Source organism: Notolepis coatsorum (genome assembly GCF_963971535.1).
Source record: "Notolepis coatsorum genome assembly, chromosome: 15".
NCBI lineage: Eukaryota > Metazoa > Chordata > Actinopteri > Aulopiformes > Paralepididae > Notolepis > Notolepis coatsorum.
In genome coordinates this window covers 17,471,588-17,488,069 of record NC_140179.1, presented here as the reverse complement: position 1 = coordinate 17,488,069, position 16,482 = coordinate 17,471,588, and the positions used below count along the sequence as shown (strand labels likewise).

General features: G+C 47.5%; 1 protein-coding gene across 1 annotated transcript in view; it reads left to right on the top strand.

Moving 5' to 3' along the window:
• The window catches only part of abat (4-aminobutyrate aminotransferase), a 78,364-nt gene that overhangs the window by 32,986 nt on the left and 28,896 nt on the right, over positions 1-16,482 (top strand). Inside the window, 3 exon segments of the mRNA XM_084330296.1 lie at positions 2,081-2,264; positions 11,043-11,140; positions 11,306-11,335. Coding sequence (XP_084186422.1) covers positions 2,195-2,264; positions 11,043-11,140; positions 11,306-11,335 — 198 coding nt within the window. The 5' untranslated portion in view covers positions 2,081-2,194.

The following is a 16,482-nucleotide window of genomic DNA, read 5'->3' as shown; positions in this document are numbered from 1 at the left end:
AGTCCTGTTCTCATTCTATCAGTCTCTATACCTCTCTATTTCTGTTATGGTTTGTAACCGACCCCAATCGCACAACACAAGACAGGTATGAGAGTAAGCCAAAACAGGGCATTTATTTCTTACATAACAAAAGGCGGCACAGTCCCTTTAAGGGAGAACACAAAAACACTAGAGTCAAAGAAAATAAGGAAAAAATGTGGCACTGTGCCTTTAAGAGGCGAACAGGCTAAGGGACTAAGGCAAGGGACAGGGCCAGGGCTAAAAGTCAAGGACCAGGCCCAGGGGCACTGGAGAGGGGGACAGGGACAGAGGCCCGGAGAGGCGGGCTGGAGACAGGGACAGAGAACAGGGTAAGGCCTTGGACAGGGCGAGGGCCAGAGCTGCTTACAGGGATGAGGAACAGGGTTCCGACGGCGGAGGCCTGGCACGGGAACAGGGGCCCGACGGCGGAGGCCTGGCACGGGGCCAGGGGCCCGACCGTGGAGGCCTGGCACGGAGATCCTCCTCCGATGCTGCAGACGGGCAGCGCAGAACACAGGGGTCCCAGGGGACCCGGGCGAAGAGACGCATCCTCCCGTGGAAATAGGAAGCAATGCGCGCCGGCTTGACGTCTGGAGTGGGAACACTGGGAAACCTCCCGTAGAGAATTAGAGAGCGTAGACGGCGTCCCACTCCAGGCAAACGGCGACAGGTGGTGATGTAGCGGGGTGGCACGACGTCTCACGCCGGAGACGCGGCAGTAGATTGTAGTAACAAGAATGACCCGACCAGGACTGGAGGGGAGTCTGCAACCTAAGTACTCTTCCCGAGCAGATTGCAAACTCCCAACAGGTGTGTGAAGATAGAGGAACAAGAAAGTCCAAGGGTGGGGGCTGGTGAAGAGTAGAGGAGAGTAAATCATCGCAAGGGTGGGGGCTGGTGAGGTGAGGAGACAGGGAATTAAAGGTCCAGGGAACAGGCGAATCCTCACAATTTCAGTCCTGTTCTCATTCTAGCAGCCTCTATACCTCTCTGTTTCAGTCCTGTTCTCATTCTAGCAGCCTCTATACCTCTCTGTTTCAGTCCTGTTCTCATTCTAGCAGCCTCTATACCTCTCTGTTTCAGTCCTGTTCTCACTCTAGCAGCCTCTATACCTCTGTTTCAGTCCTGTTCTCATTCTAGCAGCCTCTATACCTCTGTTTCAGTCCTGTTATCATTCTAGCAGCCTCTACACCTCTGTTTCAGTTCTGTTCTCATTCTATCAGCCTCTATACCTCTCTGTTTCAGTCCTGTTCTCATTCTATCAGCCTCTATACCTCTCTGTTTCAGTCCTGTTCTCACTCTAGCAGCCTCTATACCTCTGTTTCAGTCCTGTTATCATTCTATCAGCCTCTATACCTCTGTTTCAGTCCTGTTCTCATTCTAGCAGCCTCTATACCTCTCTGTTTCAGTCCTGTTCTCATTCTAGCAGCCTCTATACCTCTCTGTTTCAGTCCTGTTCTCACTCTAGCAGCCTCTATACCTCTGTTTCAGTCCTGTTCTCATTCTAGCAGCCTCTATACCTCTGTTTCAGTCCTGTTATCATTCTAGCAGCCTCTATACCTCTGTTTCAGTCCTGTTCTCATTCTATCAGCCTCTATACCTCTCTGTTTCAGTCCTGTTCTCATTCTATCAGCCTCTATACCTCTCTGTTTCAGTCCTGTTCTCACTCTAGCAGCCTCTATACCTCTGTTTCAGTCCTGTTATCATTCTATCAGCCTCTATACCTCTCTGTTTATCTGCCTGTAACAAGCGAGTCGCTTTTATTGTACAAATAATGCTAGTTATCGTATACCTGGCAGTGGTGCGTGAGCCTGTGCAGTCGGAACGAAATTCAGATGCAAATTTCAGACTAGACGCTGTGGAACAAATATGACTCAAGATTGTGGCTGCAATTCTGACTGGTTTGTTTCAATGAATTCAGTGTTCATTCACTCTCCTTCTCTCGGGTCTAAAGTCTAAAGCTCTCCTCTCCCTCTCTGTCTCTCTCTCCCTCTCTCTCTCCCTTTCTCTCTCTCTACTTCATGATATATCATTGACTTATCTCTCACTGTCTCCCCAGGTGACGTGGTGAAGACAGACGTCGCGGACCATCGCTGCCCCTCTCTTGTCTGTCTTTCTCTCTGTCTCTCCCTCTCTCCCTCTCCCTCTCCCTCTCTCTCTCTCCGGTGGTGCCATGGCGTCCTCCATGCTCGGTCGTCCACTGGCTCTCTCCCTCCAGCAGAACTTGCGTCTTGCGGTACCAGGTACTATAAGCTCTTTTTGAATTTAATCTTTTCTTAGTGCTTTTGACTTAAAGGGACACTTCACCAAAAAACAACCTGCCGATCTATTTTGCACATAATCTCACACACATCCAAAACAGTTTGGCGCACAATAATTTAGTTTGACAAGTACATTTTGAATTAAAGTTTGAATATGGCCACCAGTGATCATTCTGTCTTCTGGGACATCCATGTGTTGTTAATTACAGCTCCATGAAATTATGTGGATGAAAAAATAGCAACACCTGGTCTATAGGGAACTGCTGCCTTATCATTTAATTGAGCTGTAATTAACACGACACAAGGATTCATGACATCGCTGGTGGCCATATTCAAACGCATTTACTCTCAATAACTGTCAAACTAAATGTGCAAAACTGTTTAGAGTTTTTGGATGTGTGTGAGATTATGTGCAAAATAAATCAGTGTTCTCTTTTGGTAAAGTGTCCCTTTAAAGTTGCGTTTTAAACCAATGGTTGTCAAACTCGTTCATGTCGAGGACCCCCAGACTCATTCCCACATTAAGCTGTGGACCCCCTTTGATAAGACCTTGCCTTATCTTAAGATACGATAATTCTTTATTATCTGTTGGTGCAGAAATGTGTTTTGTATCGGAAAACACACAGCACTTTGTTACAAAAAGAAAACACAAGACAACCATGTTACAGAACAAACAGACATACAGACGAGACATCAGAGACAACCATGTTACAGCAGAGACAGACATACAGACAAGACATCAGAGAGACAACCATGTTACAGCAGAGACAGACATACAGACAAGACATCAGAGAGACAAGACAACCATGTTACAGCAGAGACAGACATACAGACAAGACATCAGAGAGACAAGACAACCATGTTACAGCAGAGACAGACATACAGACAAGACATCAGAGAGACAAGACAACCATGTTACAGCAGAGACAGACATACAGACAAGCATCAGAGAGACAACCATGTTACAGCAGAGACAGACATACAGACAAGCATCAGAGAGCCAACCATGTTACAGCAGAGACAGACATACAGACAAGACATCAGAGAGACAACCATGTTACAGCAGAGACAGACAGACATACAGACAAGACATCAGAGAGACAAGACAACCATGTTACAGCAGAGACAGACATACAGACAAGCATCAGAGAGACAACCATGTTACAGCAGAGACAGACATACAGACAAGACATCAGAGAGACAACCATGTTACAGCAGAGACAGACAGACAGACAGACAAGACATCAGAGAGACAACCACGTTACAGCAGAGACAGACATACAGACAAGACATCAGAGAGACAACCATGTTACAGCAGAGACAGACATACAGACAAGACATCAGAGAGACAACCATGTTACAGCAGAGACAGACATACAGACAAGACATCAGAGAGACAACCATGTTACAGCAGAGACAGACAGACATACAGACAAGACATCAGAGAGACAGCCATGTTACAGCAGAGACAGACATACAGACATCAGAGAGACAACCATGTTACAGCAGAGACAGACAGACAGACAAGACATCAGAGAGACAACCACGTTACATCAGTCTCAGGAGGCAGAGTGCTCATCTGGTAACCTGAAGGTTAGTGTTAGACAGTGTCTCAGGAGTTAGAGCTGGTCGTCTGGTAATCAGAATGTCCCCGGTACGATTCCGGCTCCTCCCAGCAGCGTGATGCTTAACACAGCTTCTGGTTTGTGTGGTTCTATACTGTTGCTCTGTTAGCTTCTGGTTTGTGTGGTTCTATACTGCTGCTCTGTTAGCTTCTGGTTTGTGTGGTTCTATACTGCTGCTCTGTTAGCTTCTGGTTTGTGTGGTTCTATACTGCTGCTCTGTTAGCTTCTGGTTTGTGTGGTTCTATACTGCTGCTCTGTTAGCTTCTGGTTTGTGTGGTTCTATACTGCTGCTCAGTTAGCTTCTGGTTTGTGTGGTTCTATACTGCTGCTCTGTTAGCTTCTGGTTTATGTGGTTCTATACTGCTGCTCTGTTAGCTTCTGGTTTATGTGGTTCTAGGTGTATACATGACTCACAGCCTCTTCAAGTCACTCTCAGGCAACAAGGACACTGCTAGCTTCTCACTGTGTGTGTGTGTGCGTGCATGTGTGTGCATGTGCGTGTGCGCGTGCGTGTGTGTGTTCTGCTAGCTTGCTGATTTAGCTGATTTAGATTTAGTGTTCTAGTTCATTCTAATGTCTTTCTAAAGACGATGAGCTGGTTTGTATAGCAAGTCACACTACTTGCTATACACCCCGATAGAGGATGCAGCACATACCTGCTCGAAGGTAGTTCGGTCTACATGCAAGGTATATATATCAGGAATGTATACGCATAATGTATAGTATAGTATGTTTCTTTTTTCGTAAGTCTTTTTTTATTTTCCATGTCAGTTATTAATGTATTTGTATGAGTCCTTTACATGTTTTGTATGTTCTTACAAAAAAGAAAAAGGCAAATCCTGGAAAATGAATATGATGATGTGGAAAGAGATGTTTGGAATGTTGGAGAGATTTGTGCAAAAAATAAAAATATAAAAAAAATAAATAACTGCAGGAGCTAGACAGTGAGGCAGGGTCTGGAATCACACGCTACACATAGAACTGCAGGAGCTAGACAGTGAGGCAGGGTCTGGAATCACACGCTACACATAGAACTGCAGGAGCTAGACAGTAGGGGTGTAAAGGTACACGTATCCGTACCGAACGGCTGTGTACCGAACGAACACAACGGTATGTTAACCACTAACGACCGCCCACCGGGGGCTGTTTTTTTCACAATCTAATATAATAATAATTATTATTTAAATTTTTTTACAAGTCGATTATTAATTTCAATATAGAATATTCGTTGACAGCCCTACAAGTACAATTAGTTACTGCACACTACAGCCAAACTTGGAGATGGAGGGGGGGGGGGGGGTAGCTCGAGTTGAAGGGCTGAGAGGTGTGGGGGTGAGCAGGGCAACTGAAGTGTCGGTAGGGGGGGGGGGGGGGGGGGGGCAGACTTGCCGGGGCCGCTGTGTCAAACCTGTTGTAAAACAGGTTTAGCTCATTAGCCCGGTCCACGTCTCCGTCCACTCCCCTTCCCCCCGCTGGTTTGATGCCGGTTATTGTCTGCATTCCAGACCACACTTGCTTGATGTTATTGTTCTCCAGCTGCCCTTCCAACTTCCTCCTATAATTATCTTTGCCCTCTCTGAGTTTAATTCTCAGACGCCCCTGAACTCTTTTGACCTCCTCCCTGTTTCCTGCGTTGAAAGCCCTCTTCTTCTCGTTCAGAAGGGCTTTGATGTCCTTAGTGACCCATGGCTTGTAATTTGGGTAGCAGGTAACAGTCCTAGATGGAACATTGGAGTCCACACAAAAGTTGATGTAGTCTGTGATGCTCACTCACTTCAAGTCACTCTCAGGCAACAAGGACACTGCTAGCTTCTCACTGTGTGTGTGTGTGCGTGCATGTGTGTGCATGTGCGTGTGCGCGTGCGTGTGTGTGTTCTGCTAGCTTGCTGATTTAGCTGATTTAGATTTAGTGTTCTAGTTCATTCTAATGTCTTTCTAAAGACGATGAGCTGGTTTGTATAGCAAGTCACACTACACATAGAACTGCAGGAGCTAGACAGTGAGACAGGGGCTGGAAACACACGCTACACATAGAACTGCAGGAGCTAGACAGGGAGACATGGTCTGGAAACACACGCTACACATAGAACTGCAGGAGCTAGACAGTGAGGCAGGGTCTGGAATCACACGCTACACATAGAACTGCAGGAGCTAAACACACACAAGAGATAGGAGTACAGTCACATACCAGGAAGATGCACACACACACATATGAGGCATGTACACACATGCACACATGGGGGACCCTGATGGAAACAAGACAAACGTCTTTCTCAGGTCTGCATCCCCTTAACAATTGTATGTATTGAGCCGTACTGTATTGTACCCATTCTGCAATCTGTTAAATAAAGTTTTCATTCATTCATTCATTCATTCATTCATTCATTCATGCTTACGTGATACACGTACCCACATACATGTGTCGGAGACATGCGTGCATGCATGTTATCATGCACAACTGCATATGTCTGGGGCGCTTTCTCTCACATGCAATATGGAGAAGGGTGGCATCCCGATAGAGGATGCAGCACATACCTGCTCGAAGGTAGTTCGGTCTACATGCAAGGTATATATATCAGGAATGTATACGCATAATGTATAGTATAGTATGTTTCTTTTTTCGTAAGTCTTTTTTTATTTTCCATGTCAGTTATTAATGTATTTGTATGAGTCCTTTACATGTTTTGTATGTTCTTACAAAAAAGAAAAAGGCAAATCCTGGAAAATGAATATGATGATGTGGAAAGAGATGTTTGGAATGTTGGAGAGATTTGTGCAAAAAATAAAAATATAAAAAAAAAAAGAACTGCAGGAGCTAGACAGTGAGGCAGGGTCTGGAATCACACGCTACACATAGAACTGCAGGAGCTAGACAGTGAGGCAGGGTCTGGAATCACACGCTACACATAGAACTGCAGGAGCTAGACAGTAGGGGTGTAAAGGTACACGTATCCGTACCGAACGGCTGTGTACCGAACGAACACAACGGTATGTTAACCACTAACGACCGCCCACCGGGGGCTGTTTTTTTCACAATCTAATATAATAATAATTATTATTTTAATTTTTTTACAAGTCGATTATTAATTTCAATATAGAATATTCGTTGACAGCCCTACAAGTACAATTAGTTACTGCACACTACAGCCAAACTTTCCCCCACTGTACCGAAAACCCGCAGCGAACCGTGACTTCAAAAAACGTTTACCAATATTGTCCAACTCTTAATTTCCGATACCTATATCAACCGATACCGATATATGCAGGGTTTTTTCAGGTAATTAACATTACATATCTCTTGTTGTGGAATTAACACAATATTATGCATACTTTTGACAATAAATAAAATCATAATTTGTTCTTACTTGCTTGCCTGGGTAAATAAAGGTTAAATAAAGGTTAAAAAAAAAAAAAAAAAAAATTTATACAGATAATTTCCGATATCACATTTTAATGCCAATATCGGCCGATAATATCGGACGTTCCTAGTTACACCCCTACTAGACAGTGAGACAGGGTCTGGAAACACACGCTACACATAGACCCCCGGAACACAGTGACACACATCCAGGAGACTGATAACGGTGACTTCTGGCCGAGGGGAGTGATCGCTCCAGGCTGCACCGGCCAATCAATGATCTACTGCCAATCCGGTCGGATCTGGTTCCGCTGAGTTTGACTGGTGGTCAAATTGGTCTGAGTCCCCGGAGGCAGATGGACAGGGCTGGTTTTGTTGGGGGGGGGTTCCTTTCCTTTCCTTTATTCCTTGGCCACGTTTCACATGTGTCACGCCATAGGTGAGCTTGTGCAAGTCGTAATTCTTTGTTCTGTTCCCGAATCATTGGCCAGAATTTTGTCTGGCCATATTTCCAGCCAAGACGTCTACGCGCTCCCCGTATCGCACTCAGTCCGACACGGACACCAAACACGTCAAGTCATCATGCCTGCAAAAAAGAAAATTTTTAAAATGTATGAAGCACAATCTCATGAAGCTCATACAGAACCAAGTGTTTCACTGTAATGTACATGTACCTTATATGTGACAAATAAAACAAAACTTTAATTCATTATATTGTTTAAAATATCGGGGCTGGTAGGCGAACTGGAGTGGGTCTAGGTGGGGTTTGGTCACCGGGCGGAGTTGCTCCAGGACTAACCTCTCCATGGTCTTCATTATATGAGAGGTTAGAGCCACCGGCCTGTAGTCCTTGGACGTGCTGGGACGCGGGCACTTGGGGACAGGGACCACACAGGAGGTTTTCCACAGTGTCGGGACTCTCTGCAGCCTCAGAATATGAACTGGAGCACATCACACAGCTGAGAGGCACAGGTTTTGAGTACCTTTGGGCTCACCCCATCAGGACCTGCAGCCTTGCCTGCGTGTAACTTGCTCAGCTGTGTACTCACCTGGTCTGCAGAGAGCCATGCTGTGGGGATCTCAGGTGTTGGGGGGGGGGGGGGTGAGCGGGTCTTCAAGCCGCGGGGGGCAGACAGGCTGCACCAGAGATGAGGGGGCGTGGGCAGTTGGGGGGATGGAGGGGGGGGGGGGGGTAGCTCGAGTTGAAGGGCTGAGAGGTGTGGGGGTGAGCAGGGCAACTGAAGTGTCGGTAGGGGGGGGGGGGGGGGGGGGCAGACTTGCCGGGGCCGCTGTGTCAAACCTGTTGTAAAACAGGTTTAGCTCATTAGCCCGGTCCACGTCTCCATCCACTCCCCTTCCCCCCGCTGGTTTGATGCCGGTTATTGTCTGCATTCCAGACCACACTTGCTTGATGTTATTGTTCTCCAGCTGCCCTTCCAACTTCCTCCTATAATTATCTTTGCCCTCTCTGAGTTTAATTCTCAGACGCCCCTGAACTCTTTTGACCTCCTCCCTGTTTCCTGCGTTGAAAGCCCTCTTCTTCTCGTTCAGAAGGGCTTTGATGTCCTTAGTGACCCATGGCTTGTAATTTGGGTAGCAGGTAACAGTCCTAGATGGAACATTGGAGTCCACACAAAAGTTGATGTAGTCTGTGATGCACTCTGTGAGCCCATCAATGTCCTCTCCGTGGGGCTCACACAGTGCCTTCCAGTCTGTGACCTCAAAGCAGCCCTGTAGTGCCTCTTGAGCCTCCTCCGACCTTCTTACAGTTATTTTGGTCGCAGGCTGTCTTCTGACCAGAGGCACATAACAGGGGTTGAGGTGAACCAGGTTGTGGTCCAACCGGCCCAGCTGTGGTAGTGGTGAGGAGCTGTATGCTTCCTTGATGTTAGCATACAGCAGGTCCAGGGTCCTGTTCTCCCTGGTGTGGCAGCTGACATATTGTTTGAAGTTTGGTAGTGATTTGTCCAGTTTAACATGGTTAAACGTGCAATTGCGCCGTGGATGACGTCACACGGGGCCGTCGGGTTTGCAGAGGGGGGGATGTAAACGGCCATCATGATAACGTGGGGGATTTCTCTTGGCAAATAATATGGTCTGAGTCCTACAGCTAACATCTCTATATCCGGGTCACAGTGTCGCTCTTTGATCGTAATATGGCTGGGGTTACACCATTTCTTATTAATAAATAAAGCAAGCCCCCCTCCTTTTCGCTTGCCGCTCCCGCTGTTGCGATCAGAGCGCACAATCTGAAACCCGTCTATAGAGACATTGCTATCGGGAATATCTGTGTGCAACCATGTCTCAGAAAAACACATAATGCTACACTCACGGTATTCCTTCTGACTGCCGGTAAGCACGGCCAGCTCATCCATCTTATTTGCCAGAGACCTCACGTTGCCCATGACGACGGAGGGGAGATATGGTTTATATCTCCTTCTCTCTCTCTCCTTGCTTCAGCCCTCTTCTGTCTCGCACGTCGCCCTCTTCCTCGACATCCCCGAAAGCCACCGTTAGTCCTTAGTATCTCCTCCGGGAATATGTTTGATAACTCCGGGTTGGTTAGCTGGTTGCAGCGCGCCGGCTGGTTGCATAGCGACAACAGCTGATCTCTTGTGTAAACAAAGGACGCTCCGGTCAGCTGTTGTCCGCTCGAGAGTTGAAAGAGTAGTTCCCCCATCAGCCAGATGGACAAAAACTTTTCTAAAACTATTCTAAACTGCATGTCTAGAAGGGCACGACTTAAATAAATAAGGACTAGTGTCCAGGTAAAAAGAATATGTACAATAAAGACGTAGAACTTGACAAAAAGTACAAAACTGGTAGAGCGATCTGCAGCAGCGGCCGTCTCAGGCGACGCATGCGCACTTTCAAATGTATCTACTTATGCACGCTATAGAGGCGGGCTGAAAAATATATTGTCTCATTTCCTCATCAGCGATCACCGCGCACACACACACACACACGCATAGGGCAAAAGCTTATATTTCTGTGAAAACAGGTCTGATTATCCTAAGACTGGTAAAATAAATTCCTTACCTGAGATCAGATGTTATCCAAAAGATTATTCCAATTCCTGATCGCCATTCCAAATATCGATCACGCTTATTGATTACAGTGTTGGTACTGTAAATACATAATCCACGCTGTTCTGATGGCCGGCGATCACGTGGTCTCTTCAGTTGGCTTGACGGAAAAGTTAAATGAGCAAACTGACCACTCCCCCTGCATCAGTCTAAAGTAATGGGGTGCAGTTACACAGGGAGAGACGATAGGGGGCGGTATCTTCCCAATTGAGCTCAGAGAGACTCTGCAGCACTAACCCGAGGCTCGATTGATGAAATATGAATTCAAATCGCCAATAAAAAAAATAAACAACAGGGGGGCTCCAATAGCTCACCGCATATCTCGGCGCTATTTCTGCGTCGGGGAAAACCGTGATGCGTCACGGATCTGGTGGACTCCGAGTTCGATTCCCGGACCCGCCGTCATTTGCCAGAATGTCTTCCCCTGCTCTATATCCCGTTTCACCCTGTATCTGTCGGTCATGCTTGACCAGAAAAGCGATAAACGCTAAAAAATAAAGTAAAAAAAAAAATAAAAAAACGCTTTATAGCGTCTGGGGCACTCAAAGGTCGGCATGAACTAACAACAAAAAGCGTCCGTGGCACTCGATGTGTTAACAATTGTGTGTATTGAGCCGTACTGTACTGTACCCATTCTGCAATCTGTTCATTAAAGTTTTCAATCAATCAATCAATCAATCTCTGCTCCCAGGTTGCAGGTATGTCAGCAAGGCGGCCCCTCAGACCCAGGTGGAGTTTGAGTACGATGGGCCTTCCATGAAGACAGAGGTCCCTGGGCCACGGTCCAAGGTAACACACACACACACACACACACACACACACACACACACACACACACACACACACACACACACACACACACACACACACACACACATCCCAGCTCTTATAGAACAGGACACTATGTGCCTTGTACCTAGTAACATCCTCTCTTTCTCTCTCTCTTTCCCCTAGGAGCTGACCAAACAACTGGGCGAGATCCAGGTAAGCAGCGTGTGTGCTTCTATGAGAGGTAAATGGTCAAAGGTAAAAGGTGCATTTATATCAAGCTTTTATCCAAAGTGTTTTACAATTTATGCCTCACATTCACCCATTCACTCACACATTCACACACCGACAGCAGAGGTGACCATGCAAGGTGCCGACCTGCTCATCTGGAGCAATTAGGGGTTAACACATTGGGTGCCGTTAACGTAGATCTACGTTTCTGTGGCCCAGCGGTTGAGTGCCAGAAATGTAGATCTACGTTTCTGTTTCGTTATTTCTTTTATTCGCTATTGCAATTCATAATCAATCGAGGCACCTTGTGTAGGCTGTCCTGAATGGCCAATACTAACGCCTTGCGGCCGCCATTGCACTCCATTTGAAACGATGTGGTTTGTTTTCTTGGCCGAGCTGCGGCGTGGGGGCGGGTTCTAAACACTCCGGCAAGACAAGCGGTCACCACAGTTGCCTCGACGAGGGTCCCCGCCCGCCAGATCATCTGCAATGCTGGATAACGTCGGACAAACGATTGCGATGAATATTTGGAATGGCGATCAGATAATTGGATTATTCTTTTTGCAGTACATCAGAGACAAGGTAAGGACTATATGTTATGATGATTTTTTCGCCGCAATCGCAGGTTGTGTCTGTAATGTACTGTGTAGCGTTTGCCGTTGGTGGCGCTCGAAGCTTAGTACCCCCCCCCCCCCACACACACCCTTTCGTGGATGCATGATGAAACATAATACCGATAATCTAGCATTGATTTCAGATCGATTCAATAATCAGGCGAGAAATTAAACGATTTAAAATGAAATGCAGATAAACGCTGTTTTGACTGCGTTTCCTGGGATTACACAGAATAGCTCTGGAACTATGCTCGTGTTCACCACGGTATAAAACGGAAATGTATTGATGAAAAAAATTATCTGTTTCTTGGCATGTTGACCGGAAGAAACTCACTGACAATCGACAGCGTTATTAGATCCATAGCTATAATATGTAATATAGGTTTAGCACTGCAAAACACCGGCATTTATCTCATTGAACAGAGCGTTGGCACTGATGGCCCACAGTGCCCCCTGCTGGACGGCACTTGATGTATTAAGTGTCTTGCTCTAGGACACCTTGACACGCTGCCGGGAGAGGCTGGAATTGAACCGGGAACCTTCTGATTACCAGATGGCCGCTCTACCTCCTGAGACACCGTCTAACCCTAACCTTCTGATTACCAGACGACCTGCTCTACCTCCTGAGACACTGTCTAACCTTCTGATTACTTTCTGAGGCACTTTCCCAGTTGGTTCCCTACCCACTAGTACTTCATTACAAAGCGTCACTCTGAATGAAGGAAGTCACGGTCGCAGCAGGAAGTCACGGTCGCAGCAGGAAGTCACGGTCGCAGCAGGAAGTCACGGTCGCAGCAGGAAGTCACGGTCGCAGCAGGAAGTCACGGTCGCAGCAGGAAGTCACGGTCGCAGCAGGAATTCACGGTCGCAGCAGGAAGTCACGGTCGCAGCAGGAAGTCACGGTCGCAGCAGGAAGTCACGGTCGCAGCAGGAAGTCACGGTCGCAGCAGGAAGTCACGGTCGCAGCAGGAAGTCACGGTCGCAGCAGGAAGTCACGGTCGCAGCAGGAAGTCACGGTTGCAGCAGGAAGTCACGGTCGCAGGAGGAAGTCACGGTCACCTTGTGGGAGAGAGGTCACCTTGTGGGAGAGAGGTCAGAGAGAGGTCACCTTGTGGGAGAGAGGTCAGAGAGAGGTCACCTTGTGGGAGAGAGGTCAGAGAGAGGTCACCTTGTGGGAGAGAGGTCACCTTGTGGGAGAGAGGTCAGAGAGAGAAGTCACCTTGTGGGAGAGAGGTCAGAGAGAGGTCACCTTGTGGGAGAGAGGTCAGAGAGAGGTCACCTTGTGGGAGAGAGGTCAGAGAGAGGTCACCTTGTGGGAGAGAGGTCAGAGAGAGGTCACCTTGTGGGAGAGAGGTCAGAGAGAGGTCACCTTGTGGGAGAGAGGTCAGAGAGAGGTCACCTTGTGGGAGAGAGGTCAGAGAGAGGTCACCTTGTGGGAGAGAGGTCAGAGAGAGGTCAGAGAGAGGTCACCTTGTGGGAGAGAGGTCAGGTACGACTGCACGATTGGCTCTTGACATGGCTCTACAGACATCCGTGGAATTAAATAATTATAATGATAATTATACTGTGTGTGTGTGTGTGTGTGTGTGTGTGCGTGTGTGTGTGTGCGTGTGCGCGCGCGTGTGTGTGTGTGTGTGTGTGTGTGCTCGGCCGTTTCTCCACGCATTTATTTATTTATGGAGCATTTATTTATCCACTATGGTTGGATGATGTATTGTACTGTATAATAACAATACATTTGAACCTAATCTCATTTTGAGATCAGTCGCAAATCACTTCCGGCTCCCTGTTTAATGGACCAGCATGGTGCAGGCGGGCAATGCCAAACCTCTGCTGTTTTGCACACGCCTCATTCGCCTTATAAGGAGCTGGCGGGGCCAGTTGCGAAGATTTTGACGAGTTACGGAGACCGCTTCACGCGTTCAGGAATCCGGAGGATTGGTATGACATTTTTACCAATATATTTACCAAGGCACTAACGAACACGTTCGAGAATGAGGACCATTGTCCATATAGGCCTTAAATGGACAACACGCATGTCTCCATGTATGTTAGAGCAACACGCATGTCTCCATGTATGTTAGAGCAACACGCATGTCTCCATGTATGTTAGAGCAACACGCATGTCTCCATGTATGTTAGAGCAACACGCATGTCTCCATGTATGTTAGAGCAACACGCATGTCTCCATGTATGTTAGAGCAACACGCATGTCTCCATGTATGTTAGAGCTACACGCATGTCTCCATGTATGTTAGAGCAACACGCATGTCTCCATGTATGTTAGAGCAACACGCATGTCTCCATGTATGTTAGAGCTACACGCATGTCTCCATGTATGTTAGAGCAACACGCATGTCTCCATGTATGTTAGAGCTACACGCATGTCTCCATGTATGTTAGAGCAACACACATGTCTCCATGTATGTTAGAGCAACACGCATGTCTCCATGTATGTTAGAGCAACACGCATGTCTCCATGTATGTTAGAGCAACACGCATGTCTCCATGTATGTTAGAGCTACACGCATGTCTCCATGTATGTTAGAGCAACACGCATGTCTCCATGTATGTTAGAGCTACACGCATGTCTCCATGTATGTTAGAGCAACACGCATGTCTCCATGTATGTTAGAGCAACACGCATGTCTCCATGTATGTTAGAGCAACACGCATGTCTCCATGTATGTTAGAGCAACACGCATGTCTCCATGTATGTTAGAGCAACACGCATGTCTCCATGTATGTTAGAGCAACACGCATGTCTCCATGTATGTTAGAGCTACACGCATGTCTCCATGTATGTTAGAGCAACACGCATGTCTCCATGTATGTTAGAGCAACACGCATGTCTCCATGTATGTTAGAGCAACACGCATGTCTCCATGTATGTTAGAGCAACACGCATGTCTCCATGTATGTTATAGCAACACGCATGTCTCCATGTATGTTAGAGCAACACGCATGTCTCCATGTATGTTAGAGCAACACGCATGTCTCCATGTATGTTAGAGCAACACGCATGTCTCCATGTATGTTAGAGCAACACGCATGTCTCCATGTATGTTAGAGCAACACGCATGTCTCCATGTATGTTAGAGCAACACGCATGTCTCCATGTAGTAGTTACTGTGAAGCCCTGGGGGGGGGTCCTAATGGACGCCATAGTGCTCCTATCTACTTATGGTCTGGATAGTGTGTATATATAGCGCTTAGGGAAGTAAATTGGCGGGCATTCAGTATCGGTCGATACGGGCAGAGTGTCATAGATGTGAAGCTTATGGCCCGTGAGTTGAGTGAGTTGGCAGAGCAGCTAACAGTGAGTCACCACTAGGGGGCAGAGCAGCAAACAGTGAGTCACCACTAGGGGGCAGAGCAGCAAACGGTGAATGTGAGGCACAAGTTGTGAAGCGCTTTGGATAAAAGAGATATAATATAAATGCACCATTTATGAGGAGCACGTCCAGCCATAGACTCATCCCCCCACCAAACATCACCATAGACTCATCCCCCCACCAAACATCACCATAGACTCATCCCCCCACCAAACATCACCATAGACTCATCCCCCCACCAAACATCACCATAGACTCATCCCCCCACCAAACATCACCACGTCCAGCCATAGACTCATCCCCCCACCAAACATCACCATAGACTCATCCCCCCACCAAACATCACCACGTCCAGCCATAGACTCATCCCCCCACCAAACATCACCATAGACTCATCCCCCCACCAAACATCACCACGTCCAGCCATAGACTCATCCCCCCACCAAACATCACCACGTCCAATCATAGACTCATCCCCCCACCAAACATCACCATAGACTCATCCCCCCACCAAACATCACCATAGACTCATCCCCCACCAAACATCACCATAGACTCATCCCCCCACCAAACATCACCATAGACTCATCCCCCACCAAACATCACCATAGACTCATCTCCCCACCAAACATCACCACGTCCAGCCATAGACTCATCCCCCCACCAAACATCACCATAGACTCATCCCCCCACCAAACATCACCATAGACTCATCCCCCACCAAACACCACCACGTCCAGCCATAGACTCATCCCCCCACCAAACATCACCATAGACTCATCCCCCCACCAAACATCACCACGTCCAGCCATAGACTCATCCCCCCACCAAACATCACCATAGACTCATCCCCCCACCAAACATCACCATAGACTCATCTCCCACCAAACATCACCATAGACTCATCCCCCCACCAAACATCACCACGTCCAGCCATAGACTCATCCCCCCACCAAACATCACCATAGACTCATCCCCCCACCAAACATCACCATAGACTCATCCCCCACCAAACACCACCACGTCCAGCCATAGACTCATCCCCCCACCAAACATCACCATAGACTCATCCCCCCACCAAACATCACCACGTCCAGCCATAGACTCATCCCCCCACCAAACACCACCACGTCCAGCCATAGACTCATCCCCCCACCAAACATCACCATAGACTCATCCCCCC